Raw genomic sequence first — 27,503 nt, forward strand, 5'->3', positions numbered from 1 at the left:
GTGTGGGTGAAGATACACATGGGAGCAGCCTCAGGGGAATTATCTGTGATTTTGTTATTACATAACACAGCAACAGCCTCGGGAGTCCCACTGTCCCACAGGGATAGCACATAAGTGCTAATCAGTCCATGTTTTCATCAGGATTCATATTATAATTGCCATTTACCGAGATGCAAAGCTTGACTTAACGTACATGTACGATGTGATTTAAAGAAAAAGAAAAAAGGTGGTTTTTGTGACACCTCTTACATCTTTAGATTTTAAATATGATAAGTTAAATATTAACACTGTGAGGTCTAAGCCTCAGGATGTGATCAACTTTGACAAAAATATTCAATGATCTTTTTATTATAAGACAAAATGATCAAACAACATGACCGGAAGCAGAAATATCCTTAGTTGTACTTAAAAGAGCCCCAAAAGGCCAGCATACTTAATAACTGAATGAGACTTTCTCTTTAACCCTTGATTCTATAAATAAACACATCCAGGTTCTTATCCCTCGGTAGCAGCATATTTCCATGCAATCTGACTCAAAACAGACTTCCTAGCACATGTGCAGGACCTGGAAGTGGACAGGATTGGCATCCTATGATCTAGTGTTTTCTGTGTCATAGATAATCGCTGGTGCACAAACAACAGCTTTTCTCACAAAGGTGAAGACTGAACTCACACATGTGGATGAGACCTGCAGAAGGAACCAAAATAGCAATCAAACACAGAAGTAAAACGGACTTGACAAGTTCAGGGTGGCTAAACACAAGCAGAAAAAGGGAGCCGAGTGCCGTCAGTCACATTCCACACACGAAGCAAAGCCAGCTGTACAGCACAGAGGAGACAAGTGACCAGTCTGCAGCGTTCACTGAGAGACAAAGAGAGAGAGAGAGAACGTCCACTCTGACAGGCCTGGAGCTTGACGAGGAGAGCAGTGCCCCCTGGGAGTGTGCAAGGTGGGCCTGGGACAGTCACTTAAACAGGGGAGATAACATTATTTTACATCACTGCCACAGACCCCAGAGGAGCCCAGGGGTCCCTCTGTCTCCGTTTAGTGTCATCTTTTCAGTTTAAGATGCAGGACGAGGCTCAAGTGCAGGCCATTATTGTACTGTCATTTCAAGTCACATAAACAGCACATTTGAAGAGCAACATCAAGCAAGACTCAGAACTGATATGAAATAAATCAACATTTCAAACATCCTGGTGAAAGGTTCATTTGGAATTTTTAAAGTGAGATTGTTGGTGTATGAGGTAACAATAACCAGCCAGAGTAAAGCAGAGTAGATGGTGACCAGCACTGCACCTCCTCCTGGAGGTCGTCTGTAGTGCAGACACAGAAGCTTTGCACTGCTGTACTCAGGGCTGTAGCAAAGCATTCTTACACACTCAAAAAAAACACTAAGCTCTACATGAAAATGGTATTATGTTAAGCGTAAGATATAAACTTAAAGCAAGAAGTTAGGCAATTTGTCTTTGGTACATTATTTCTTTGTTGTAACAATGTTGTAACAAATCTTATACCATTGGAAAGCCTGTTTATTACCCTTTTAAATGATGCCACATTTGTAAGGATCATGCATTTGTGGGATGGGCAGCAGAGCTGAGTATGTGGGTTGCGCCCATGAAAAATGTGCCAGATCTTCTCTGCCAATGCCAAAAAGCTTATTTTGCTGTTGCTACTGACTATTGTTTTGAGCTTCTGGTACCCCCAGGTGCTGCCAATCAGGTGCCTGATTGGCTGCACCTGAAAGCATGGGCCCTGCTACAGTGGTCAGTAGATGTCTGCTTCAAGAATCGGCATGCCACATTTGACTGATCTGGAAAGGGCCCGTCAGTTGGGCAACTGCAAGCTGGTGTTCCGCAAAACCAAGTTGCAACATTGAAGTGAACCCTTGTACCATCTCCAAACTGTACGCCAAGTTCCAAAAAACGGGGAATGTCAAAGACAGGCTGCGAAGTGGGCGTCCCAAGAAAAGAACACCCCAATAATACTGTTTTCTCACCCTGTCAGCAAGCAGAACTCTATCCTCCAAGATGACAATGCTCACCCCCCACAGAGCAGGGTTCATCAGAGACTACCTCCAGAATTTGGGAGTGGAGAGGATGGAATGGCCTGCCAGCAGTCCTGACCTTAACCCCATTGAACACTTGTGGGATCAGCTTAGGCATGCTGTTTGTGCCAGAGTGACCAACACAACCACGTTGGCTGACTTGCGACAAATGCTGGTTGAAGAATGGCATGCCATCTCACAGCAGTGTGTGACCAGGCTGGTGACCAGCATGAGGAGGAGGTGCCAGGCTGTTGTGGCTGTGTATGGTTCTTCCACACACTACTGAGGCTTCAGTTTGTTAAATGAATAAATTGTTAAATTGTCAATATGTCTTGTTTCTTCAAACTTCAATGATCCAACCCACCAAACACGAGTCAATAGCAAGAGCAAAATAAGCTTTTTGGCAGTGGCAGAGAAGATCTGACACATTTCTCATGGGCGCAACCCATATACTCAGCTCTGCTGCTCATCCCACAAATGCATGACCCGTACAAATGTGGCATCATTTAAAAGGGTAATAAACAGGCTTTCCAATGGTATAAAATATATTACAAAGAAGCGCTGTTACAACAAAGACATACTGTACCAAACACAAATTGCCTTACCTTTTGTTTTAAGTTTATTTTTGCCCTTTGCAATTGATCTAGGACAATCATGTCTTTTGGCACTATGTTTTCTCATACAGCAGCACTTTTTTTCTACTAATGCAGTGCATGGAAATTAAACAGCTGCTGGGGTTGGCATTTATAGAAAACAACGAAAAATGGAAAAAAACAGTGATGGAAACAGTCATCGCGTGCTTGTTTGATCCCCAAATTTCAGTTCCCATACAATTAAATGCAAATCATGACTGTGTCATCTAGCTGTCTAGTCAAAAGTCAACTAAATACATTTTGTTAAACTTCACGCTGTAACAATGGTAGTTGGTTTACAGGATATGGTTAATCATAGCAGTGCTAGCGCTGCCCGCCTTCAGTCGTCTTTGCAGGTTAATGTCCACATTCCTGAGCTGAATGTCATCACTCGATGCTTCAGTTGTGAGTATAACCTGACACAGCCTCTAAACAACTTTATTCTCTTTTTCTAAATCATAATAGAGCTAAACCGTGCCGTCCTATGATGTACTATTGGTGCTGTCGGTTAGCAGATTGCAGAGATTTGTGGCAGCAAGGCAGAAATCATTAGGAACAACTACAGTGGCTACTAGTGACGGGCAGCTGCATTACAGTTAATTTATTTTTTGGGCATTTTTGTCTTTATTTGAGAGATTGGACAGTGATTACAACCAGAAACAGGGACGAGAGTGGTGGTAAAAGAGCCACAGACCGGATGGGAACCCAGGCCGCCTGAGTACATGAGGCAGAATGTAACCACCAGGACATCTGTGCCCCAGCACTACGGTTCAGATTGAACATTTGACCAGGATTACGGGTCTGAACTGATAAAAAAGCTAGTTTATCCAACTCATTATTAAGGAGTCAACTACAAAGGAATCCAAATTCAATCATTTCACTGGCTAATTTTCAAGCATCCCTACTCTGTACAGTGTTCAAGAACGGTTCACTTCCCTGGGACGGATGCACAAAGTGAACATGAGGTCAAATTGATGTGACTGCTCCACTAGACAATGATTTCATATAAGGACATGGTACTAGATATGTTTTGGATTTTTTTATGCCTTTTATAGAGAGGAGGCAAGTGGATAGAGTCTGAGTGAGATGTGGTAAAAGAGCCACAGGCTTAACTTGAACCCGGGTCACCCCAGTAAATGGGGCGCAACCTATATGCTAGGCCATCTGCCCTAGTAATGACAGACTATTAGAAGGCCATATCTGGCCAAAATGTTCAAAAAAGTAAAATAAAGAGTAAAATTACCATCATTTTGTCTGTAGCAGGGTACTGGGGAGGGGAGACAATCACGCCTAAGCACAGCAGGGACAAACTGAGCTGTTGTTAGAGTGCCGTTGATAGTGTTTTTCTACAGCCATGTCCAGAGAGAAGTAAAGCATGCTGACCATCATCCAGTGCAGATATTACACTGTCTAATTATAAATACCTCATACATCCCAACAACAAAATCAAAGCTATCTCTTTAAGCATTTTTTAAATTAATTTGTTGAACATCTTAATGAGTCATCTGAATTCGCCATCATATCATCTGTCAGGGCATCCACGACCACAGATGTACGTAGCTCTTAAAGGCGTACAGTATTGATCCTCAGAGGCTGCACGTTCTTGCCGTTGGCGTGGCTCTGACCTGGGCTGAAGTAGGGGAAGAGCTTGGCAGGGAATTTCTCCCTGTAGGTGTAGAGCCAGGACATGTCGTCTGCATTGTAGAAGATGAGCAGACCTCTGGGGTAGTCTAGGTAGACCCCCACCTTCTCCAGCTTGCTCTTAACGTTCAGGCGGGTCCAGGGCTCGGTGCAGGCGCTGTACTGGTTTCCGTCATGCATGACGATGCAGTAGAAGCCACGGCTGGGCTGGATCTGGATGCTGCCCTTGCGGTTGACAGTCTCATTAGCTACCCCAATCATCCACTGGGTCTTCTCAGACACCATCACCTCCCAGTAGTGCACGCCCGACACAAAGCCCTCTGCACCTAGGACAGAAACCTCAACGTCAAAGCGGCGCGGGGAGTCCTGCAGCGGCTGCGGATGGAGATTCCCATAGGCCACTATGGTACAGTCGTCCGAGAGGATCAGTCTTTGGTGGGCTGTGATGGGGTCAAGGGTCAATGCTGCTGGGACTGGGGGGAAGAGAAGAGAGACAAGTCAGCATTTATTTCAAAGAGATTTACCACTGTGGAGAGAAAACAGAAAAAAACTGCCTGAATCAGGGCAGTCATGGATATGAGCAAGAAAAGAAAAACACAAAAAACAAACAGGCAAACACATGAGTATGTTATGACTCAGCTTGGCCAAACAGTAGAGAGCTGCAGTGTCACTCTCAGAGCCTTGTTTTTCTTTATCATACAGACACTGTGTGAAGCTAAAACAGAGTAAATACATCCAAGCAGCTCGGCCTCTTACAGGAGAGGTGAGGTCAAGGTTTTGAACTATTTTTTTCTCTAAACGGTCTCAGAGGAGAGACTCACCACAGGCAGTGGATTAAAAACAAAACAAAAACATTTTGTTTTGACCAAGAGGTTACTGTAAATGGTTTGTTTCCCCCCTTAGGATTTCACAGTGATAACTGAAGTTTCCTGCCTTCACTGTAAATAGGGAAACCCACTCAAAAGTGTTTTTGACGTCCATCACTTGTGACTCATGGAACAGATGCAGTTCTTTCTTACCGAGGGCGTTGATACTGGCTTCCTGGGAAATAAATGAAAGAATAATGATGCTGCTTTCTTCCTGTCTACTCCTTGTAGAGTCTACCTGGGAACTATTTTTGTCCACTAAATTCTGCTGTCAGTTAGCTGTCCTGTCCAGGACTGCAGGAGCTGTAGTGCTCAGATAAAGCATCAGCGTTCCAGTCAAATGTGTACAAGGAATACCAAAAACCATGAGTCAACTGATCATCTTGGTGGAATACTGGGGCTGATATTCTGAATATGCATTTTATTTTACTGTTCTGTGATTAAAGCAAGGTTAAAATAAATTTAGATTTGTTATTAGTTTTTATTTTCATTTTATTTTTTCGTTCTAAATTTCAGTTTAGTTTTTATTTGGTTTTTCTTCTGATTTGTTCATTTAGTCTAGTTTTTATTCTACAAAAATGCTTCGTTTTATTATAGTTTTTATTAGTTAGAGACCCAAAAGGGCTCTTCACTTTTCTCTTTATTTATTAAACTTTAATGTTTGTATACAACTCAAGACCAAAAATTACCACTGTATAAAGTATTTCCAATCAAAATCAGATGATTCAACAGTCCAGCCTTGGGTGTCCATGTCAGTCAGTCCGCTGCTGTCAAAGACTAAAACTAAACAGACTTTGTCTTTAATTTAATTTAATTTTAGTTCGTTTTCTCAGCACATAACCTAAGTTTCTAATAACTTTGGTATCAAGCAACAACATTTATCCTGTTAAAGCAGTCAAATAAAGCTCCGGCTAAGTATCAGCTACCTTTAAGTTAATGAGAGCAAATTACTTATTATTAAAACAATATGTTGACTTTAGGAGGGACATGAAGAATAGTAGCTAGACAAGAACTGAGTCATAGATAATATGTTCTTTCAATATTTATTTATTGCACTTCATTTTGTCATACAAATATTGACTACAGTAATCATACATCATATAAATTCATTATTTCATGCAGGCTCAATCTGTGCATTCAAAGACATACTGTTTTTATTAGTTTTATTGTCAATAAAGTAGCTCATAAAGAGGCATCAGGCATGATATCACTCCCTTTCATAACCCAGGGCTTTCCACAGACTTTCAGGGTGTTTATACACCTGAAAGTCCAGACTAAGTTTCAGACCAAGGTGTGTGTTTTTGTTACATTGTATATATTTGGTTTGACTGGTTTTGGTTTCACTCTGTAATCACTGCAAAAGAACTAACAGACTTAATCTGTCAGTCGTCAACTACTTTGGCTGTGTGTCTCTATAGCTTACATTGGGTTGGTTAAATTTCCAGGAGGCGTCTGACATCAGCATGTTGAATAATGTGAGTAGCTTTTATGTGGGAAAAAAAAAGAATAAAATAATCCTTTCTACCTTCATATTATTGTTGATTTTACTACTACCAACAGCGCAAGCTCGAAGAGCAGTACATAAGGCCAGCCAATTACGAGCTTCCTCATTAGACGATAACTTTATCATCATGGAGAGGAGAGAAGACCATATGCAATCCTGTGAGCCATGGCAATGCTTACTTGGAAGTGATTTCTTGGAAGCATCACCTTTTCACAGAGTATTGTGTACCTTTATGAACTGCTGCCACAGTTTCTTCATCTCCAGGTGGCACTGTTCTCCTGTCCTCTCCTACCTTCTTTTTCATTCTCTCAGAAAACAGTAGGAAAGTTTCTGTAATTTTATGTTTTTCCCATTTGGCTTCTAATAACATTGTACAACACTTAGACATTAATACAGAGATCGGAACCTTTCAAAATAAAGCTTTCACATTGGGAATTTATCCAGACTGTGGTTCAGTTTTGTTTGGACTGAGACTGACACTTTTGGTTGGACTAAGGTCTGGCTGTTTGGGGCAGGGAGGTTCAAACCTGTCATGGAGATTTGGCTCAAACTGAAAAGACTGGTTGAAAAATTGAGAACTCTGAGAACTTTTATTTTCTTCAATGGATATTAAGTTTATACTATTAATATAATACTGGTAACTGGCTGTTTAGTAGGAAAAACTACAGCAGATTTCAAGAACATCTGTCATTTTTACTCTCCAAATCTCCACCAGAGAATGTTGAGTGTCAAACTTCTGTCCTCTGCGCTATTCTCCTTTAAACTGTATGTTGGAAATGTCTTCATATGTGTCTAAAATTAATCAAAATATCTGTTTAAATAATAGATGACTTATATTTCGTGCATGAAGCTCACATTTAGACAACTGTAATGTCTGATGTCTAATATTAGAAGCAAAAAAATCACTGTTTAGTTGAATTCTCTTTGACTCCTAAGTGATCAGTTACAGACTTTTATCCTTTTGTCTCTGTTTCTCACTGCCTCAGTGAACTGATTCAAAGTTTCAGAGTTTCTCTCGTCTTTTATATCTGTTAATTATCGATATATAGCAAATCATAATACTAAGGTATCTAAGGTTTTAATAAGGTTTCGATTATGCGCACATTTGCGGAGGTTTTATCATTTAGATCACCCTCAACAAAGAAAGAATATAAATGGAGTATTAATCGAACAATATTCAGACACACTGCCTGCCCTGGCTCGCACAAGCGACAGAGACACACAGCAGGAGCACACACACAAATGGCATGGACGCGCTGATCCTCCATGGACAGACAGGCACTTTAGAGCAGAAGGAGAAAGTTCAGGTCTGAGTTTATCCTCAACATTCTGAAACATTTTCCCTAAACAGATAGAAACCTTCAGTCTACATTACCAGCACATTAGCGTGTGCGTGTGTGTCAGTAAATCTGTGAGTGTTGCATTTGTGTGTGTCATACAGCATCAAAGCCCTTGTCGCTGGGAAAAAACGCACGAATGGATGAAGAGACCAGCCACTTTCCAGGTATTCTGGAGGGAAATTTGAGCCTTTATGTGCCGAACGGCCTCTGTAACAAACCTAAATCACAATGGCTAACAGACAAGCATGGTCAGAGTGAAGCATTAGTTGAGACACTGATAAATTCAACTCGCCATCGTGGCGGTTAGAGTCATGCTGCTACCCGCCATGGCCGAAATCCACCCGCATTTGGCTAGTTGGCGGGTGTTAATGTCACGCCCTTTAAACAATGTAGGTGCGAAAGCACACCTAGAGGTCTTCAATTATTTTAAGTTGATACACTGTTGTAATGAATAAAAAATGTACAGAAAAACAACTTAATCTATTGTAATTTAATTTGTATGTCATGAAGTGAGTAGTTGGCTCTTTGGCTGACAGCTGCTGCTAATGGAAAACCCTGATTATGTGTAAAAAAGCTCTTCACATGAGTTAAAAAGAGGCCCTTTTAATTCCATCAGTCTTCTTTTTTGGGTTATTTTCCATAAAAGACACAGATACAGGAATAGTGTGGAAAAGAGGTGGAGAAATTGAGGAGGGTCACTCAGAAACGGTCTTTTGCAAGATTTGTATTAGGGTTGAAATGGTTTGATTAAGTGCGCCTTACACCGGTAGACCACAGGCTGCAAAGCCTATTAGTATCTTTTAAGAAGCACTCATGATGAGCCTTGTTCCAAGGGGAATATTGCTTATGAAGGGAAATGAAGTTGTATTCAACAGGATAACAATCTGTTTTCCCTCTCTTAGTGTGGAGCATTAAGTCTAGAGGATGAAAGTCAGATGTCTCCAAAGCTGAATAAATTAAACCAAACTATTTCATACCAGAGGTAAGTGTGTCTCAGTAAAATGGGAAAAATTGACCCCAAAAGACTAACACCTTGGTGAAGACATGACAGTTTATATTGTAGATCATCCTGCCAGAGTCTGAGGAGATGATCAGAGCGATGCCCTGAGGTTAAAGATGACTGATGGCTTGTTATTTCACCATGAACCTCACTGCTGCTCCACTCTCTGCTTCAGGAAGATGCAACATTGAGTTGTGCAACCAGTGTAACTGTGTACACCACCATAAATATTTTAAAATGTGTTTTTACCTTCATGCATAAACTATAGTCTTTGAATCTCCAGACAGAGTCTGTTTGGGTAGCTCAATTTGAGCAACATCATACTGTGCTGGAAGTGCAAACAATACAGTGAGGCAGTCGTGGCGATGGTGGAGCTGCTCCAGCTCTCTCCACATGCTCCATGTCTGTAGGAGGCTGTTTTCGCTGTACAGTTATGTGGTTTTGGGGCGGGTGAATCTGCAAACATGTCTGCTTATTAGGGAACCATATCAGGCTGAAGAATAACAGATTGTTCTCTTGGCTCTCTGTCACAAAAAGCAGACTCAGGAAACAGTGGGAAAGGCAGCTTTCCAGCTCCTCTGTGTTATATCAGCTGGGATAAATGGAGGTGAAATATCTGGCGTCTAGCCAGTGGCCGGGACACTGCATCCTCTAGTCAATGACATCGTCAGTGTTTGTTACAATCAAGTCATTAAAATTTCATAACCTTAGTGCCTCTTTGTATCACAGATAGAAAGCTGCAATCATCCACACATCAGCCAAGGAACTATTTTTCCTGCCGAGTATGAGAGGGGGAGAGAACAGCATGGCGTCTGGTAGTTAGTCCCGCTAACCAATCAGTGGCAGTATGGGATGAGGGATAAGGGATGATGGGAGGAATGTCTTTATTTTGTCTCTGGCAACTGCTGGTGATGGATCGTAACCAATTGTTCCATTTGGCAGCCAGTCAAGGGAGGCCAGAAAACTGCCTGGCCTCCCTGCAGCAGGCTGAAATGAGAGAATTGATTGAGGGAGGAAGAAATTCCTCAGCACATTATTTTAAATAATCTCCAGTGTGTGAGTGATGGCTGTAGGGCAGAGGGAGTGGAGCTTCTCTCAGCACTGTCAAACAGAAGGGCATTGCTGCCCTGCAGGCCCGACCACCATTTCTCATCTGAGGAGGAAAAAAAGGCTCAAAGCATCTGAGAAATCCTTATGAAAGGAAGGACTAGTTTCACTTTTCATGTTTCTGAGTCAAACACTCAGCTACCAAACAAAAAAATACACCATTCATTCTGTTACATGTTTGAAAAGATGACTTATCCCTGCCCACAGACAATGCTAGCATGGCTTAGCTTAGAGAAACAAGTGCCTGCATGTTATCCAAAGGTCACAGACTGTCCTTGACAGCCCTTTTATCACTTGCTTATTAACACATTACATCTCACATTTAAAGCCTATACAAAAAAGTAAACAGGTCAGTCACGCACTACTCCTGGTGTAAGCACACACAAAAAACAGATGCATTTGACATAACTCCCTAATTAGTAAGCTTAGATAAAGGGGACTCTGTTAGTGTCTGACAGAAATAGGTGAGCTTTTCCAGCATTCATGCTAAGCTCAGCTAACCGGCTATACAACAAAGACTCATATTTCTCCTTTTTATCTTATGCTTAGAAAAAAGAAACACAAGTAAACCACTTGTTTAACACTTGCAGAGCCCTACACAAGATGAAAACCCCAACTGAAACTACAAATAAAAGTCTTACTTTTATTATGAATGTTATAAAGCTCATTTAAATCTTACAGCTACTCAACTTTGACAGCTACAATACTGTCAGTCCTGCCCTGAATATTATCACTATAATTGCATGCTTATCTGAGACCTGCTAACCTTAACTACTGTAAATATTAGGATCAGTAGTTGTCATTACTTTGCTGTTCCTGATAATAATTACATCAGTCTTTACAAGGATTATTGGCCACATTTTAGCCATTATCTGCTTTGTTACTGCTGCTGCCCTGTTTGTTTCTATCCACTCTCCCTCTCTTCTCCTTTCCTAACCCACAAACGGCCAACATAGTCACAGCAGCTCACTGTTTAATTTGAATCTGGTTCTGCTTGAGGGTTCTGCCTGTTAAAAGGCATTTTTTCATGCTGCTGTAATTTTGCTCAGCTGTGCCAAGTGCTGGCTCATGTCAGGTTTTTGTAAATAGTATATTAGAAAGTATAGTACAAAACCAGCTCTTATGTGATGTGTCAAACAGTGCTGTCAAGTGGTTTAAAATAATGTAATCAGTTAGGGGTGGTGTTACCGGAGATGCACGTCTGGCTAGGGCTGTTCCATTATGGAAAAAATCATAATCATGACTATTTTAATTGGTACTGAGATCATGATTATGAAACATGATTACAAGGATTCCTTCACATGTTCAAATTTAATTTAAGACTTCTCAGAGCTGAACTGAGAAAAATTTAGACCACTTTTTGCACAGTAAATGGACATGTGATTTCTTGGTACACCAGACAAGGGACTAAACTTTCTGATTTAATGTATTATACATAGCATGTCAAATGGTGCAGGGCAAAATATATCTTTTGTTTTAAAGGCCCAAATTGGAAGATTTCTGGTACATTTAATGCTTCTTTTATGTCAATGTGTCATTCACTGATATTTATCATAACACATATTTGCAGGTGTGCTGAGCTGGTTCTAAACAAATCTAAACAGTGAATGAAATTAAAGCTTGATTAATTAACAAGCCCTATGTATGGCTAAAACAAAAACAAAGCTACTCATCACAAAAACAACACCATATCTGCAGCATGATGGTGGCAGCATCATGCTTTAAGGCTGCTTTTGTTCACCTGGAACCTGGGTTTTACTTAAGGTTGAGGTAATTAAGAGTTGTTTAAAATACCAGTCAGTTTTGGCACAAAACCTTCAGCTATCTGCTAGAAAGCTGAAAGAAGACAAATTTCACCTTCCAGTGTGACCTGAAGCAGTGGTTCTCAACTGGTGGGTCGGGACCCAAAAGTGGGTTGCAAAGCTTTTTTCAGTGGGTCGCGGATGTGTGCCTGGGAAAAAAATTGCGCCAAATTGTCTATGAGACTATAAAACATGCATGATTTGTCCTATTTCATTGTTTTGTTGCACCTTTTGTACAGTCCTAGGTCCAAGCTCTAGTATTTTTTAATAAAATGCATCTGATTGACCAAAAAAATCTCCAAAATTTGGTTCACAATTCTCCTTGAGAAGTTGATGGTGGGTCCCGTGACTCAACCAGTTGGGAACATCTGGCCTAAAGTATACACCCAAATCTACAAAAGAAAGGCTTCATCAGAAGAGAATAGAAGTTCTGGGACAATTCAGCAAGAGCCAAGACCTGAATCCTGCAGAAAATCTGTGGGGTGACCTGTGCACAGGAAATGATCTTATAATCTGACAGATTTTTCATAGAAGGGATAGGTTATGCTAATAGACTCCTTCCAAAAATGACCAACTGCTGTAAGAAAATCAAACGGTTCTTCAAAGAAGTATTGGTCTAGGAGTATGCATATTTATACAGAAGTGTTTTCTGTTACTCTTTATTTTTCACGAATTTCTCCTGAAAGATTTTGGTTATTCTAAATTTAGTTGAACTGTAGTTGTTAAAAGTTATATTACGGGTGGAAAAAGTTCTAAAATGATTTATCTTTACATTATTCTCTTACACTATAGAAATGCAGCACTTTAACAGGGGTTTGTAGACTTTTTATAGCCACTGTAGATACTGTTCAGATGTATGAATGTGTGCTTGTACAACTGTCTGGGTACAGTCTTTAGTGTATGAGTTTTTATTGAATATGTGCATGATGGCAAGTCTTCAAACTACCTCTAAATAACAACTGAACATTACACATAGATTAATTTTATGCAATTACACTCTATATATATCTTATACAAGGATACTTCAGGGACAGGCACTGGAAATTTGCAATTATGTGATAACTGAATAGTAATAGCTATTAGCTTTAAAAGCTGAAGGGCAGTGCATTAGGGTAAAGCTCAGTTCTCTAGTTATGCTGCATCTATCCCCGCCTAATAAACTAGTGCTGATTACCCATAGCAGCTGTAAGTTCAATAACGATCAATAAAGTTTTATATGACCTTTTTTTTAATAACACCAGAACCTGTGACAGGCTTTGAAACAGTAACAGGTGTAGACTTACATGAGGAAAGGTTGTCCCTTAATGGATGCATTTATTCTTGTTAGGATGCACCCGAGCAAACCTTTATTTGTCATTTTTGGTTAATACATTTGGGATTTTCACATCATGTGCAGGGAGGGGACATATTTAGGGATTTTCAGAGATCTTTCTCTCAGGAAAGGATCAGAATCTTCTAAAGATTTTCAGTGGATTCTTTCTTTCCTTCACAGGCAAATCCTTGGAAGAAACTGGAGCTCACAAGTAAATTTTTGCAATTTAATAAGGTGCAAAAGACAAACGTTTTGATGCACACCGTCTTCATCAAAGTCAAACCAGATGAAGATAGTGCAGTGCGCAGTGAAACGTTAATCCTTTGCACTTTATTTAACTGCAGAAAGTGACTTGTGTGTTCCAGTTTCTTCTTTAGATTCACCTTTAAGAAATAACACATTGAAAATCTCTAAACAGTTTCTGTGTACATTTGTATAGGTGAAGTTTGATGTAGGAATGCTATTATTCTTTTTTCTTACTAACACCTTTTTTTCTGTGATTGATTGAAATTATCCTGTTTCTTTGATATTCTTAGTCTTGACATAATGTTTACCAAAAATAAATATTGGCTGATAATTTATTGAGTGAATAAACACTGTATATTTAAAAACAAGCATCATCCATCTCATCTTACATACCTGGCGAGATGTCCTGGAAAAGCAGCTTCCATATCGTGTACTGTAAGGGCCCCATATACTTGGATGTCGGGAAGTCCTCATACGTCAGATTGGTCTCATGTATCTTCCCTTTAATCCTGGCACAGAAAAAAAAATAGATCAATAACAGTATAAATCTAATTTGCTTCTTTTTCCAAATAATAAAGTAGCTTATTCAAGCCACAGCGTTGATTCTTAAAGTAATTATTCTTGTTTGTGTCTCTGAAATGGGCCTTTATTGATATATAACAGCTGACAAACTGCTTCATGGATCTCCAGCAGCAGAGATGAATGTATCAGTGAGACGGAGGAGGGTTTGGCTGTAATGCCATTACATTATGATTCAATATGAACCTCCGCATGAATCACTCAGAGCACTCCTACATGTGGTCAACAGGTCAGGAAAGAAACTGTGTGGGTTACTTATCAAATTTAATATTTGAAATACCAGCATGTTGACAAATGAACCTTTTTATTTGAGCAGAAATTTCAGGTTATTCAGAGTGTATTGTCTGAGGAGTGGCTCAGCTCACTTTTTTATTTAGTGGTAAAAAATGCGATTTTCAGTCCTTTTACAACCTCATTAAAATACACATGTTAACATCAATAACAGTGTGCTGCAGACAGACAGAGAGCAGAGGAGAGACAGCCACATCTCCTGGTCCCTGGAAGTTTGTTTTCAAGCCCTGACCTGCTGATTTATCATCAGTTCACCACAGTAAATACACAAAATATGGGCTAAAGTATTTGGTCACACCTATTAATCATTTAATAGGTGTTTCAATCAGACCTGTTGCCCCAAGAGTATAAAATCAAGCACCTAGCCACGCAGTCTCCATTTGTGATAAAAATGGAAGGATGCTACCTTTGCAATAAGACAGTTCATTAAATTTCATCCCTGCTGGATATTCAATTGAAGTGATATTCTTAGAAAGTGGAAGTGTTCAGGAACAACAGCAACTCAGCCAAGAAGCAGAATACCACGTAAAATTACAGAGTGAGGACTGCTGAAGTGCTCTGTGCTGAAGCTGGCATTATGTAAGCACAAGAACTGTGCAGAGGGAGCTTCTGGAATGGGTTTCCATGGTTGAGCTGCTCCATGCAAGCCCCACATCAACAAGTCCAATGCCAAGCACTGACACTGGACTGTGGGGCAGTGGAAATGGCAATCAAATGGTAACGTCTGGGTTTGGTGGAGAACATCATGTACCTGACTGTACTGTACCAGCTATGAAGTTTGGTGGAGGAGAGGTAACGGTATGGGGCTGTTTTTCAGGGTTTGGTCTAGACCCCTTATCTCCAGTGAGAGTCAAACTTAATGCTTCAGCATACCAAGACAGTTTGAACAATGCTATGCTTACAACTTTGTCACACCAGTTCGGGGAAGATCCTTTTCTATTACAACATGACTGTGTCCCAGTGCACAAAGCAAGGACTATAAAGACATGGCTTTGTGAGTTCTGTGTGGAAAAACTTGGCTGCCCCACACAGAGCAATGACCTCAACCCCATCAAGCATCTTTGGGATGAACTGGAACCGAGATTGCAAGTCAGGCCTTCTCGTCCAACGTCAGTGCTGGACCTAATAAATGTTTTACAGAATGAATGAGCACAGAAACACTCAAAATCTTGTGGAAAGCCTTCCAAGAAGAGGGTAGGATGTAATAGCTGCAAATGGTGGGCAATTTAAGGCAAGTTTTTTTTTTTTTGTTTTTTGTTTTTTGTTGACTTCAAGCCTAAAAGAAACTGTCCAATCATTCAATACAATATACAGATGGTGTGAAATGATGCTCAATAAAATGTAATAAAGACATCAGAAGTTTATACAGGCTCCTAATTATTGAAAAATACGTGCATAAATAATTGCTTCTTCTGTGTACAGCCACAATCCAATATCAGATATCTTATTTAATGTGTATTTAATGATTAACTAACTTATACTTGAACAAAAAAGATGTTGCTATATTAATGTTGTAGTATTTCATTAAAGATGAAATACTGCCTGATTTGTCACTGTCACTTCTTCATTAATCTACTCTTAGGTATCAAACTGTTCAATTAAATTGCCCTTAATCCTCCCTGCCAAGATCAAAAATTGCAGCTGCTTTCTTCCAGGCCTAATGCACCATCTGTTCAAGGATTAGATAATGCTGTTGCTCAAATCTTTCTCTTTTTTCAAAATTCAAGCAACCTTTACTGAATGAAAAGTGAGATTATCGTCAGTAAGCAGCGCTGTAAACAGCCGTGGGACTACATGTTATTGGCTGTTCACAGAAGTTTGAAGGAAGCATAGAAAAATTTGCAGGACTGCAGGGAATTTATGGATTTCAGGCAGTTTCACAAACCTGAGACTCTTGGCAGTGACGCCTCAGACCCTTACATTTCAGCATTAAAAAAAATGCTGCCAGGATTATTTTAACAGTTTTTACAGCAAACACAAATATTTTACTTTATGACTTTTTGAAATGTCTTTGATTTTTGTATACTTATTTTAACTATACTGAGGATATAGCAGCTATGTGAGCAAACAGTGCAGGTGAATCACCTCTCAGACGTGACTGCCACTCCCTCCAGGAAGTCATGTCTTCCTGTCTCGTTGAGGCGCTCCTGCAGGATCTGGATGCCCTCCTTGACATCGCGCAGCTGCTGGCTGTAGCGCTGGATCTTATGCTCGATGTCGGCCAGCTTGCGGGCTGTGTCCATCTCCAGCTCCTCCAGCATGCTCTTCTGACGCTCACGTAGGAAGCGGTGAAGGCGCTCGAATGCATCGCCGATGGTTGCACGCAGACTCTTGGCAGAGGACTGAGAACAGAAGAAAAAAAAAAAAAAAAAAAGAAGGTGATTTAGTTAAGAAATCCCTCAGCTGGGATATTTATAACTGGCAATAGGGGGCCGTGGAGTAGACTTTTTACTGTAGTTAGCTGGGTTTGTGGAGTGTTTTGATCCCAGAGGCCTGACTCTTAATTAGACGTGGGTCAGTAATTCAAGGGCTTATGAAGAGCTCTAAATTGTGTTAATATTACATTAACATTCATTCATTGATTCAGCTTGTGCATGCATTGATTTCAAGTGGCCCTGTGAGAAGAGCAGCCTTCCACTGAGAAAATGAAGCAGCTTCTGCTGAGGTAGAACAAAGAAGATTCATCTGCAAACATTAATAAATTACTTGATGAAATTAAATCCCTGAAGATGCGCAAATTGGTTGGTTCTATCAACTTAAATGTAAGATATGCTGCTTGTATTTAAGAAAAATCTTAGTCGTCTGAAATTGTTTGTTGGTCAAAGGAAGCTATGTGAAGATGTTACTTTGGGATGTGGAGAATAATTCTAAGTTGTAGACATAAAAGAAGAGTTCCCTTGGACTGTAGTAAAGCAGATAAAACAGACTGAGAGGAGGTGTCAAAGGACACCCTGACCTGTGTGAGGACATCTGATAACAAGTCAAGCATGAGAGCTGAAGCTATTACAGACAGACAAGCAGTTTGCAGGAGATGGCAGATTGGGAGATGGAGAGTTTTAAGAAAAAGATTTGTAGCTGAAGAGCAAAGATGGGAAGCTGGACTTCAAAGGGAATGAATCATCTGAACATTAGCAGTCATCAGAGGCGTAGAACAAAGGAATGTGATGTGAAAAGCCTGCAAAACTCGCAAAGAGAAGCAAGGGGAGCCTTCTAATTTGTCGTTCTAGAGAGAAACAAAGACTGGACCAAATTCGGACATTTTTTTTTCCTGTCTGACCATAAAAATCACGACTAAGTACTCAATAAATCCAAACACCTAGCAATCAAAGCTCCAGAGGAGAAAATGTATAATGACCGACTCTTTGAAAATTTGGAATAAAACTTGTTTATTTTCTCTGTTGGGAATTCAAACCAGGTCTCTGATCTTTTCAGGAGGAGCTGCATTTAAGATGTGATGTGAGGTTTAATTACACAGCAGGAATGTTCCTCTTGTTCATCCACAAAATCTCACTCTGCCTGTGGGAACATATTCTGACAACAATTTCTCTGCAAGTATGAGAGCTATGACATTAAGGTGGGCCCTCCTGCCTGCCTCGAACACTGATGGTATGGAGGAGGAGGAGGAGGAAGATTGCAGCAGCTGAAATATCATTCTTTCAGTGACGTGTCTGCCGCTTTGACCCAGCAGGCTGCGATGGCACTGAGAGGCAGACTGCAGCCCTTGGAGACAGGAGGCTGGCTACCTATCAGGGAGGCATGCGATTATGAAGTGAATCCCCCGGTGGGCATATGAAAGGGACACAATGTTTATCCTTCAGGAGGAGAAACACGCGATGCCAAAGGACTCAAATTGGAGTGCAAGGCAGGTGCATTCACTCAGAGTGGGAATGAGAGCCGGGCTACCGCAGTGATCACTCCTCAAGAACTAACACAGAGCGAAGTCTGTTTACTGTTTACATACAGAGGGGGCTGCAAGAAATTTGACAAATAATCTAGAGTGATGCCGCTTGAGTCAACACTGGTTGGGACTGAAGAGTATAACTTTTAAAGGGAACAGATCAGGAGCTGCCATTAAAAGTATCTAAACTCTGCCTCATCTTTTCTGAATATCTGCTATGGGCAAAATACCCCTATAATTTTACAGGTTTAACCTCCTGAGACCTGAGATTTTGTTTGGAATGCACTTATAGTTTCAACCACTTAAGTCAACACGTTCTGATAAAAGACTTCCCAAAAATTCTAATAACAAGAGTCCCCAATTCTCTAGGCCAATTCCCAAAATTTATTTTAAAATTTCCCAGAATTTACAGATATATTCCAAAAAATTACATGACAAATTACAAAAAAAGGTCAAAGCAAATTCCCTGAAATTTCCATGAAAATTCTTTAAAATTGAAAGCAAATTTCCCCAAAACTTCCAATGAAACTCTCAAAAATATGCAAACAGATCAACAAATTGTCCATGTAAATACTTGAAAATTCAAAAACATATTACAGCCAAATTTCCCAAATTCCCATGAATAAGCAAAAAAAAAAAAAAATCATGAAAAATTTCAGCTAAGCTCTTGAAGTATACAAACACATCCCCTAACTTTCCCTTAAAATACTTAAAAATTCCAAACTAAATTCCCAAAAAATTACACAAAATATTCCCAAATTTTCATGAAAATGACCCCCTAATTTTTTTTTCTTTCACAGACAAATTCCCATAAAAAGGCAAAAAATAAGGCAAATTTCACAAAAAAAAAAATCAACCAAGCTCTAAAAAATATACAAAACATAGCTCTTAAATTTCCATATAAATTCCTAAAAATTCACATGCAAATTCACCGTAATTTCCAAATGGCAAATTCTCCAAACATTTCAAGAAAATTACTAAAACATCAGTGGACATTCTGGACTATTATTAAAAAATTTCTAACATCAGAATTGGTTTCTATGTTGCAGGAAAGCCAAAGTGTAATGTCCTCATATGTACATGCTGGGTCTTAGGAGGTTAAACACGGACTTCTAAAAAGCAATGTATCAAACCCAGCTGGCTTTACAGATGTGTTTGTCTCTGTAAAATGACAGGCATGATGTGGAGAATTATGGACTTGGTTTGTCAGTCTTTCAAAACTTTCAGCCGTTGTTGTCTCTGCTGCTGTGATGACTGTCACACCCCTCTTTCCACTGCCTCTGTATATATGCACATATGTGCCATGTTAATTTTTGAGGACATCCAACACGTTGAACTAACACAAAGGGTGCATGCAACAGCCACACATGTCCAGCCTGAGGCACTTCCAGGCCAGATGGGATATACTGTCTCTACAGTGAGCTTTGGGTCTACCATGGGGTCTCCTCTCAGCTCGATGTGGCTAAAAAAGCTCCAAAGGCAGGCATGGGGTGGCAGTAGCTCAGCCTTGAAGTAGTTCGGCTGGAAGGAATTGGGCCGCAGAGCATAAGGTCGCTGGTTCAAGTCCCGGTGGGAGCAGCGCCTGACCTTGGCCTGGTAGCTGGAGATGTTCCATCATGTCCTGAGCACTGCCGAAGTGCCCTTGAGCAAGGCACTGAACCCCCCAACAGCTCACGGCAACACTTAGCAATGAGCAGCAAGGCCATCACTGTATATGTGTGTAATATGTAAAAGCAACTAAACAGTGTAAACTATGAATTTCCCCTTCGGGGATGAATTTACTTTATTTAAAAGGCATCCTTATCCTTAGCACAAACAACCTCCACTGCATCCTTCTTTTGATATGAAGGAATAGCAGCTCTGCTTCAGGCTTCTTCATCTGAGCTCTTTAACCTCTCTTAGGCTGAGACCTTCAGACAAAAATCATTTCAGCCACCTATCCATGACCTGATTCTTTCAGTCACTACCCAAAGCTCATAACCCATGGAAAATAAAAAAGCTGTTATTTTAAGTTTTGCTGCATTGTGTTTTTCAGTGTCTATAAGTTCAACATTGTTATGGTCTTGCAAAGCTTCTATGTCGGTGCACTTTTCTTTCCTTAAAAAAGTATGATGCAGAGAATAACGCCAGGCCAACTCAAGTTAAGTGAAATGACGAGATACAGGGAGACATTTCATTGTCAGCTATCTAAATGCATCAGAGATCAATGAGGTCACAGCGTGGCTCTCTTCCAGTCAAAGCACTCTGTGCAAATGGATGTAAATCTAATGAGATCAGCCCATTTCCACGAGGAGCTGGGGCGGCTGAAAGGCCTATATCTAGCAGGCAGAGTGAGTCGATACACAGCCTGAAATGGACAGCGAAGGGTGCTGCAGTGTAGGGAGTACAAAGAAAAATGAGTGATGCTGGGACATCAGACAGCAGGTACAAAAACAGGAGAAAGGAGACCGTGTCCCCCAGATGACAAATAACGCTGACGGCTGCGACATCGTCCCTGCCAAAGACCCCTCCCTACTCGATAGACGTGACGGGGGAGAGAGGAGAGGGGTGTGTGGGGATGTGGGAGGGAGGTTCAGGGACTGGCATATCGAGTAGATGTTCATGGTTTGCTGATTAAAACAAGGTGTCGAGATTGCACAGCTCAATAAACCAATTTACTTGTCAGGGTTGTTAGACATTTGACATTTTTGAAATGACTTGGCGTACTAAATGACTATCATTGTCAATAACTGGCTGTTTAAGATGCAAACAAGGACGTCTTGTTTCAGCAAAGATGTTCACAGTCTGTTATGAAAAACTTTTAATGCCTTTGTTTGTATATAATTATTCATATTCACTGCTTAAATCAGACTACACGTCCTCATGCTAATCATGATATCTTTATATTTACTTTTGCTAAACTTGGATATGATCAGACTGAATTTATCATAGTGTATTTACAAGAATGACGTAGCCAGTTATTTAGGATTATTGATGTCTGGCTACTTTGTTTTCATTTGGCATCATTTTACATCTTCTAATTTTGACTAACACACTCGATGGCTCAACACTTTGGAGCCTGAATGGTACAATATATATTATATTATTGTTAGGGCTATCAATAGATAAACAACTAAAATAAATCAGATTTTGATGGTTTGCCAGCTTATTAAGGACAGCAGCGATTCAGGTTTGGATAAGGTTTAACCAGAATCAGTAGTACTTACTAATTTCCTATTGCAGCATCTTGGTTGACTGTTTTTTTTTTTTTTTTTTAAATTTGGCGTTTATTTACAGTTCCAATTGATCATTTTAGTAAGTTATGTTTTCTCCAAATACTTTCACTTTCAAGCAGGAGCTGAGTGGGGATGGGAGAGGGGTAAATGGAGACGTGATCAGACCAGCTAACAGTCAAAAGTCAATATAAAAGGTCAGCGCAGCTGTAGAGGTGGTTCATAGTGGATGTAAATAAATGAATAAATCATAATGGCCCAAAAGTGCGTCAGTCCACCAGGAAATTCCCGGTATGCTAGATAGCGAGCCCATCCCTCCTTCCAGAGTTGTCTAAGCATCTCCGCTGTAAACACTCCGGCATGGCTAAGGGGGTGGCTCTCCACATTAGCGGTGTGCTCACAGAGCTATAATAACTTCAGTTTTATCTGACATGGTCTGAAAGCTGAACCTGCAAAAGTCTCTGTCCTGTATCAATTTCTACTCGCTTGCACTGCATCCCGACGCCGCAGCTTCCTGATCTCGCAAACTACAGGATGGGTCGAGGGTCACACAGAGTGCGCAATGCCTTAATCATGTGACAAAAAAAATAGTGGCGTGAAGTAATTTGAGTAATTGCAACATTAACACGTTAACTATGACAGCCCTAATTATTGTAAGCACAATATGTTTATATTGTTCCTCTAAAAGAGCATCACTTCCCTGTTTGATGTGATGTGTTTAGGCTTTTAATTACATCAACTAGAAGTCTGTTACTTGCACTTTTCAGGTTGATTTCTGCAGGTTGAGCTTTAAATAGGAGAAAACTTGCTTTATCATTGTTTTAAGTTACGTTACCTTGGTCTCAGTAAGCTGTCTCTGCAGGAGCTGCAGGGCCTCAGTGTGTCCCTTCTCACTGTCCTGCAGGGTGGCCAGCTGCTCCTTCATCTCCCTCTGCAACACAACAACACAAAAAGCATGCAGTTATTAGGGAGAAAATGTAACACAAATATAGAAAACACTCATATATGTATGTGATCCTCTAGTGTAAAACTCCCTGTGTATGAACACTATATAACACCTTCTAAACTGCATAAAAAAGGAAACGTACTCAGGTACAAAGATATGTTTGCATGCCTTCACATTAGTCTAATTGTTTTATCTGCTCTCTGGTTGTGCATGAAGCAGCAAAGATTTCGGCCTTGGCTATAAAACAAGCAGGGCAGATGGAGAGTGAAATAAAATAGAAATAAAATAAAATCTCTGGAGATGTTGAGCTGTGTCAGAGAAAAACTGGGTCTCATCTCTCGTCAGGCACACGCTGGCAGAACCTGCACCACTCAGCCACCTCTGAGTCTCCCTACGGCAGCAGAGAGGCTCTGTGGGAGCTGACTGGGGTGGCTGCTGTCACGAATAGTGCAGTTTTTATGCTGGTCTCAAGTGCCAACAACACCGGCGCACTCAGATTAAGCTTTTAGGACAGAAGTGGTTCAGCAGACGTCCTCCCTGAAGTAGAGGCTTATGTATTCAAATGTACAAAGACGGCATGGTACAGTTCTGCAGTTTATTCATCTGTACCTACTGTTAGTTTCCATGAAAGTTTAATGAATGAACAAAGGTAGAATCAGCACTCCTACTTTCTTTCTGTACAGGATTTTTGTCAAGATGAGGTTCTGGCAGAGTGATTGTTTGGGGTGTGTGTAATTTTGCTGCCCTTATATCTGTGGGTTGAGAATCGAAGGACCCTAAGGTTTAAAACATAAAGCCCTGTTTGCAGGAAATGGCTAACCTGACACGTCAGATTGACTCATATCCATTGCATGAATATATGTGACATTCATCTGGGAATGTTCCCATATGGGGCTTTTCCATTACAAGGCATGGCTCAGCTCTACTTGGTTTGATTCGGCACGGGAGAGAAAATCTATATCTATTTCATAACACAGTTTTCCTGCAGTTTTTTGGTTCACACAACCATGCCATGACCACTAAAATTCTGCCATAACAGCAGTATTACACACTACTGCTTTGCTCTTACTCGAAACACTACATGCATGCATACTCAAAATCCCCATGCTTTAGGGGTGATTTGTAGCAAGTATGGTGCTCATCAACTAAATTTAGCATTCTTGTCACTGAATGGACAGCAGTTTTATCTGTTTTGCGAGTATTAAAAGTAAAGAATTACAGCACTCTAACGTTTGAAAGCACTGGTTTACTTACTTTTTAAAAGTTTTTGCCAATATTGACAGGGTAAGCTAGAAAGGAGAGCGTGGGCGATGGCAGCAGAGGGCTGAGGGTCAGAGTTGAGCCCTAGGCTGCTGGGTTGAGATTCATGTCGTTATGAAAGTTGGAGATATAAACCGATTTCAGCAAAAGACACTGAAGGCTATGGAGCAAAGTAGAGATACATCTGATTGGCCAAAGATAATTCCCTGTTGAAAAAACTCATTTGTGGATCAAGCCACAGCAGAAGAGTCTGAAAAACTCACACAAATGGAGTAAAGTTCATGACACTAAACAACAACATCCAAAAAATCTTTTGATGCACATTGCCAATATTTATAATTTCCTTTATAAACACAAGAAATATTCTAATTTTGCTGCTTTACACCCATTTTTGCCAGTTCTACAAGCCACTTGTTGATCTTTTTTTTCTACTTTTTGCCAATTTTACCACTTTTATCATAATTTAGTTGCATGTTCCCCATTTCTTCCCCCATTTATTGGCACCATTTTTGATATTTGTTGCCAATTTTGCCAACCCCAACCCCCTCATTTTTGTAACTTTTTGATGTTTCATGCCACTCTTACCCCATTTCGGTGGTTTTTGGCCATTTTTGCTTTTTTTTTTGTTTCTTTTTCGAAATTTATTTTTCAAGCTTTTGCCCATACTTGTCACTTTTTTTTACATTTTCCCCCACTTTTGCCACTTCTTTTTGCCACTTTTGCCCATTTCTACTGATTTTGTCCATTTTGCCACTTCTTTTTGCTACTTTTGCCCATTTCTACCACTTTTAACCCATTTTGCCCTGCAGTTGCCAATTTTTGCCTGACCAATTTTTGCCAGACATCGCCACCTCCTTCTACTACTAGTTAACCATTTTTTTCTGCTTTTTGCCATTTTATGCCACCTTGAAACCCAAATGGTTCTTTTCCCCATTATTGCCACATTTTTGCCACTTCTTTTTGCTACTTCTTTTTGCCACTTCTTTTTGTCCACATTTGAATCATTGTTCTAGGCGGTCGACACTGCAGCTGTGGGTGACAGTGGACCTCAGTCATGTTGGCACACTTGGAAAAGCCGCTCTGTTTATCGCTGTGAACATAAAATGGCATTTAAAGCTCTGGATCAATGATGACCCCACTTTATCAGGTGCTTTTCCAATGTATATTTAGGCAAATAGTGCAAATCAGATAATATGTTTGTGAATCCTTTTCATGTGCATTTATTCTTTGAACACATATGACAGGAAACCAGGTGTAAACTTTAGCAAATAAAACATGGTGTGGGACGAGCTGTGCAATACATTTAACTGTCGGACCTGACCCACTAAAATCTCACAACTATGACCTCAGATTATTATGTAGCATGCTCTGTTGATGGGTTTGGTTAAATAACGTTTAACAAAGCAAGCATAAGAGTGGTTTCTCTGTTTTTATAATGCAGTAAAAGCGAGCAGAAATGGATACAGGACAGACTTTTGAAAGGCAGGTTCAACTTTCAGACCATGTCAGATAAAACTGAAGTTATTTGCTCCTACTGTCGACATGAACTGAGTTACCAGGAGTTTGTAGAGTCTTAAATAGCTCTATGGGCAAATTTAAATTTAAAAATATTAAAAAAAAAAAAAAACAATCAAGATGCTGCAAAAGTGTAAAAGACTCTGCAGTCCCTATAGGAGACGGTCTGACGCTGGTTAATATACAGCTGCATCATGAGGAGGAGGAGGAGACAGAGCAGGTGAGCAGAGGTGTTACAGGTGAGCCTGAAAGTGAAGCATTGAATGAGCTCTGCAGAGTACCATAATATAAGCTATAAAGCATTATTTGACTGTGGGTCCCCTTTATTTATGAAGAAAAAATGGTTTAAGATTAAATCTGTAGCTCTTCTATGATCTGAAGAATGAAAAGATAGTTAAGTCCTCTTACTACACCTTGAAAGTTCTCCATTGAGACTTCTTTTACTTTGTGTGTTCATGAGTTTTGAAAAGCAGCTTCAAATGTGTGTTTATTAACATTACTCCAGTAAATCTACTGGACCGATGGCAGTAATTTGTTACTGTCAGCATTTATTTTACAATTGGGCACTTTTTAGTTTTAAAATAAAAAAATGATAAATAATAGCAGACATTTTTTTTAAATAATTACTTGCTTTTTCTCTTGAGTGGGCAGATGTGTCCACTTTACTCACCTTTGACCACATCAGAACAGTGAAATACCATTAGATGTGTCTGTGCCTTACTGCTGAGCTCTCAGTGGAGACTTGACTTCTCTCCCGGTAATCTGTACTGTAATTCTCTAAATGTATTGAGTGTCTTCATTTTTATATCATCCTCTTGTGAGTCCTCTTGGTGGTAAAGGGATGTTTCTGTGAGCCTATATTTCCCCCATGTGAGGCTGAAATTCTCTGCTTTAGTGTGAAGGATCAGGAATGAGTTTTAAGTGGTTTTCACTTCACTGACCATGTTCCCTAACCCTAACCAAAGTAAGGTTTATGCCACAGCTGCCCTAAATTAACAGCATTGGTAATTACCAAAATCAGTTTTTATGTTTCTGCAATGGTTAATACACCAATATGTAGAAGCTCTTTAACCCAAATGATATTTTTAATGCTCAAATATAATTATTATTGTTTTCCATGAATTTTCAAATTTACTGATTTACAAAAAAACTGAAGAAATAGTAAAGCACATTAATATTTCTTGATTAAAATGTCAAATTATAGTTATTTACTTGCATTCCTGAACAGAAAAATTAGTTTTAGTGGTTGAATGTTATGCTTGATTAATTTCAGAGAAGCCCAGTGAGCCAGCTCAAATTTGGGTGAATTCAGTTTGAAATTCCTCATTCCTGTTCAAAATGGTAAAATGTGGAGAGCTCACTGAAAATGAAAGAGTCCGCATTAAAGCACTTCATGATGCTGGATGGTCTTTGAGGCAAATATGACAGGTGGTCTAATAAATTTGTAAAGCACTGTACATCTGCCATGATGAGATCTGCTTCTCTGTGTTAAGAGAAGTCTAAAGTTTGACTCTACATCATGGTATTATTCAGTAATGCATTAAGGTCAGTATCTCCATCTGTTGTCCTTGTTGGTCTTGAGTTTACCATGTTATGCTCTCAGCAGATTTTTGGAGCATTCAGTATCTTTGAGCTTAATCTAGAGAATTTTTGGACATTATCTGTCATTGTTGTTGGTTGTTGAAATGAACAGACATTTGCATAAAGAAAGCATTTTTGTCCACTTGTGTTGATAAGGTTATTCAAATCTTGATAATCTTGATAATCCTGTATGGTATTCAGAACACATTTAAAAAAGTGTAATTGATTTGCGATTAATCTCAAGTAAACTATAAAATCTGTGAGATTATTTGCGATTAAAAATTTTAATCTATTGACAGCCCTAGTTTATTTCTGAGTCATCTATCGCTTTCAGTCTTATTTATGTCTTTTCTCATTCCTATTTGTATGTATAAGAGCAACTGTGGGTCCAAATTTCCTTCATGAAAGTACTAAGTACTACTGATTTTGGTTAAACCTCATCCAAACCTGAATCACTGCTGTCCTTAATAAGCTGGCAAACTATCAAAATCTGATTTATTTTAGTTGTTGATAAAAAGAGAAGCTTTCACATTTCATGAACAAATAAAAAATCCCAAAATATAAACTGTTATATACAACACAGCTTCAAATTAAACAGAAAACGAGAACTGGACAAAACCTCAGACTAAAAATGAGAATATATCGCACATGTAGCAGGAAAAATTTGCCTTCCTCTGTCCTTTCATTTCCTTGGATTCAGAGGAAAATGAAAAATTGAATCAA

The 27,503-nt window shown here is 39.8% G+C and overlaps 1 protein-coding gene across 2 annotated transcripts in view; it reads right to left on the reverse strand.

Moving 5' to 3' along the window:
• Positions 1–2,562: 2,562 nt before the first annotated feature.
• trim62.1 (tripartite motif containing 62, tandem duplicate 1) overlaps positions 2,563–27,503 on the reverse strand; it is a 57,784-nt gene continuing 32,843 nt past the window's right edge. For both annotated transcript variants that reach the window (XM_041783752.1, XM_041783751.1), the window contains exons 3-6: positions 22,314–22,409; positions 16,454–16,710; positions 13,892–14,007; positions 2,563–4,794 (exon numbers count right to left, since the gene is read on the reverse strand). In XM_041783752.1, coding sequence (XP_041639686.1) covers positions 4,244–4,794; positions 13,892–14,007; positions 16,454–16,710; positions 22,314–22,409 — 1,020 coding nt within the window. In that variant the 3' untranslated portion in view covers positions 2,563–4,243. The remainder of the gene's footprint in view (positions 4,795–13,891; positions 14,008–16,453; positions 16,711–22,313; positions 22,410–27,503) is intronic.

This window comes from Cheilinus undulatus, linkage group 3, assembly GCF_018320785.1.
Source record: "Cheilinus undulatus linkage group 3, ASM1832078v1, whole genome shotgun sequence".
In the NCBI taxonomy this organism is placed as follows: domain Eukaryota; kingdom Metazoa; phylum Chordata; class Actinopteri; order Labriformes; family Labridae; genus Cheilinus; species Cheilinus undulatus.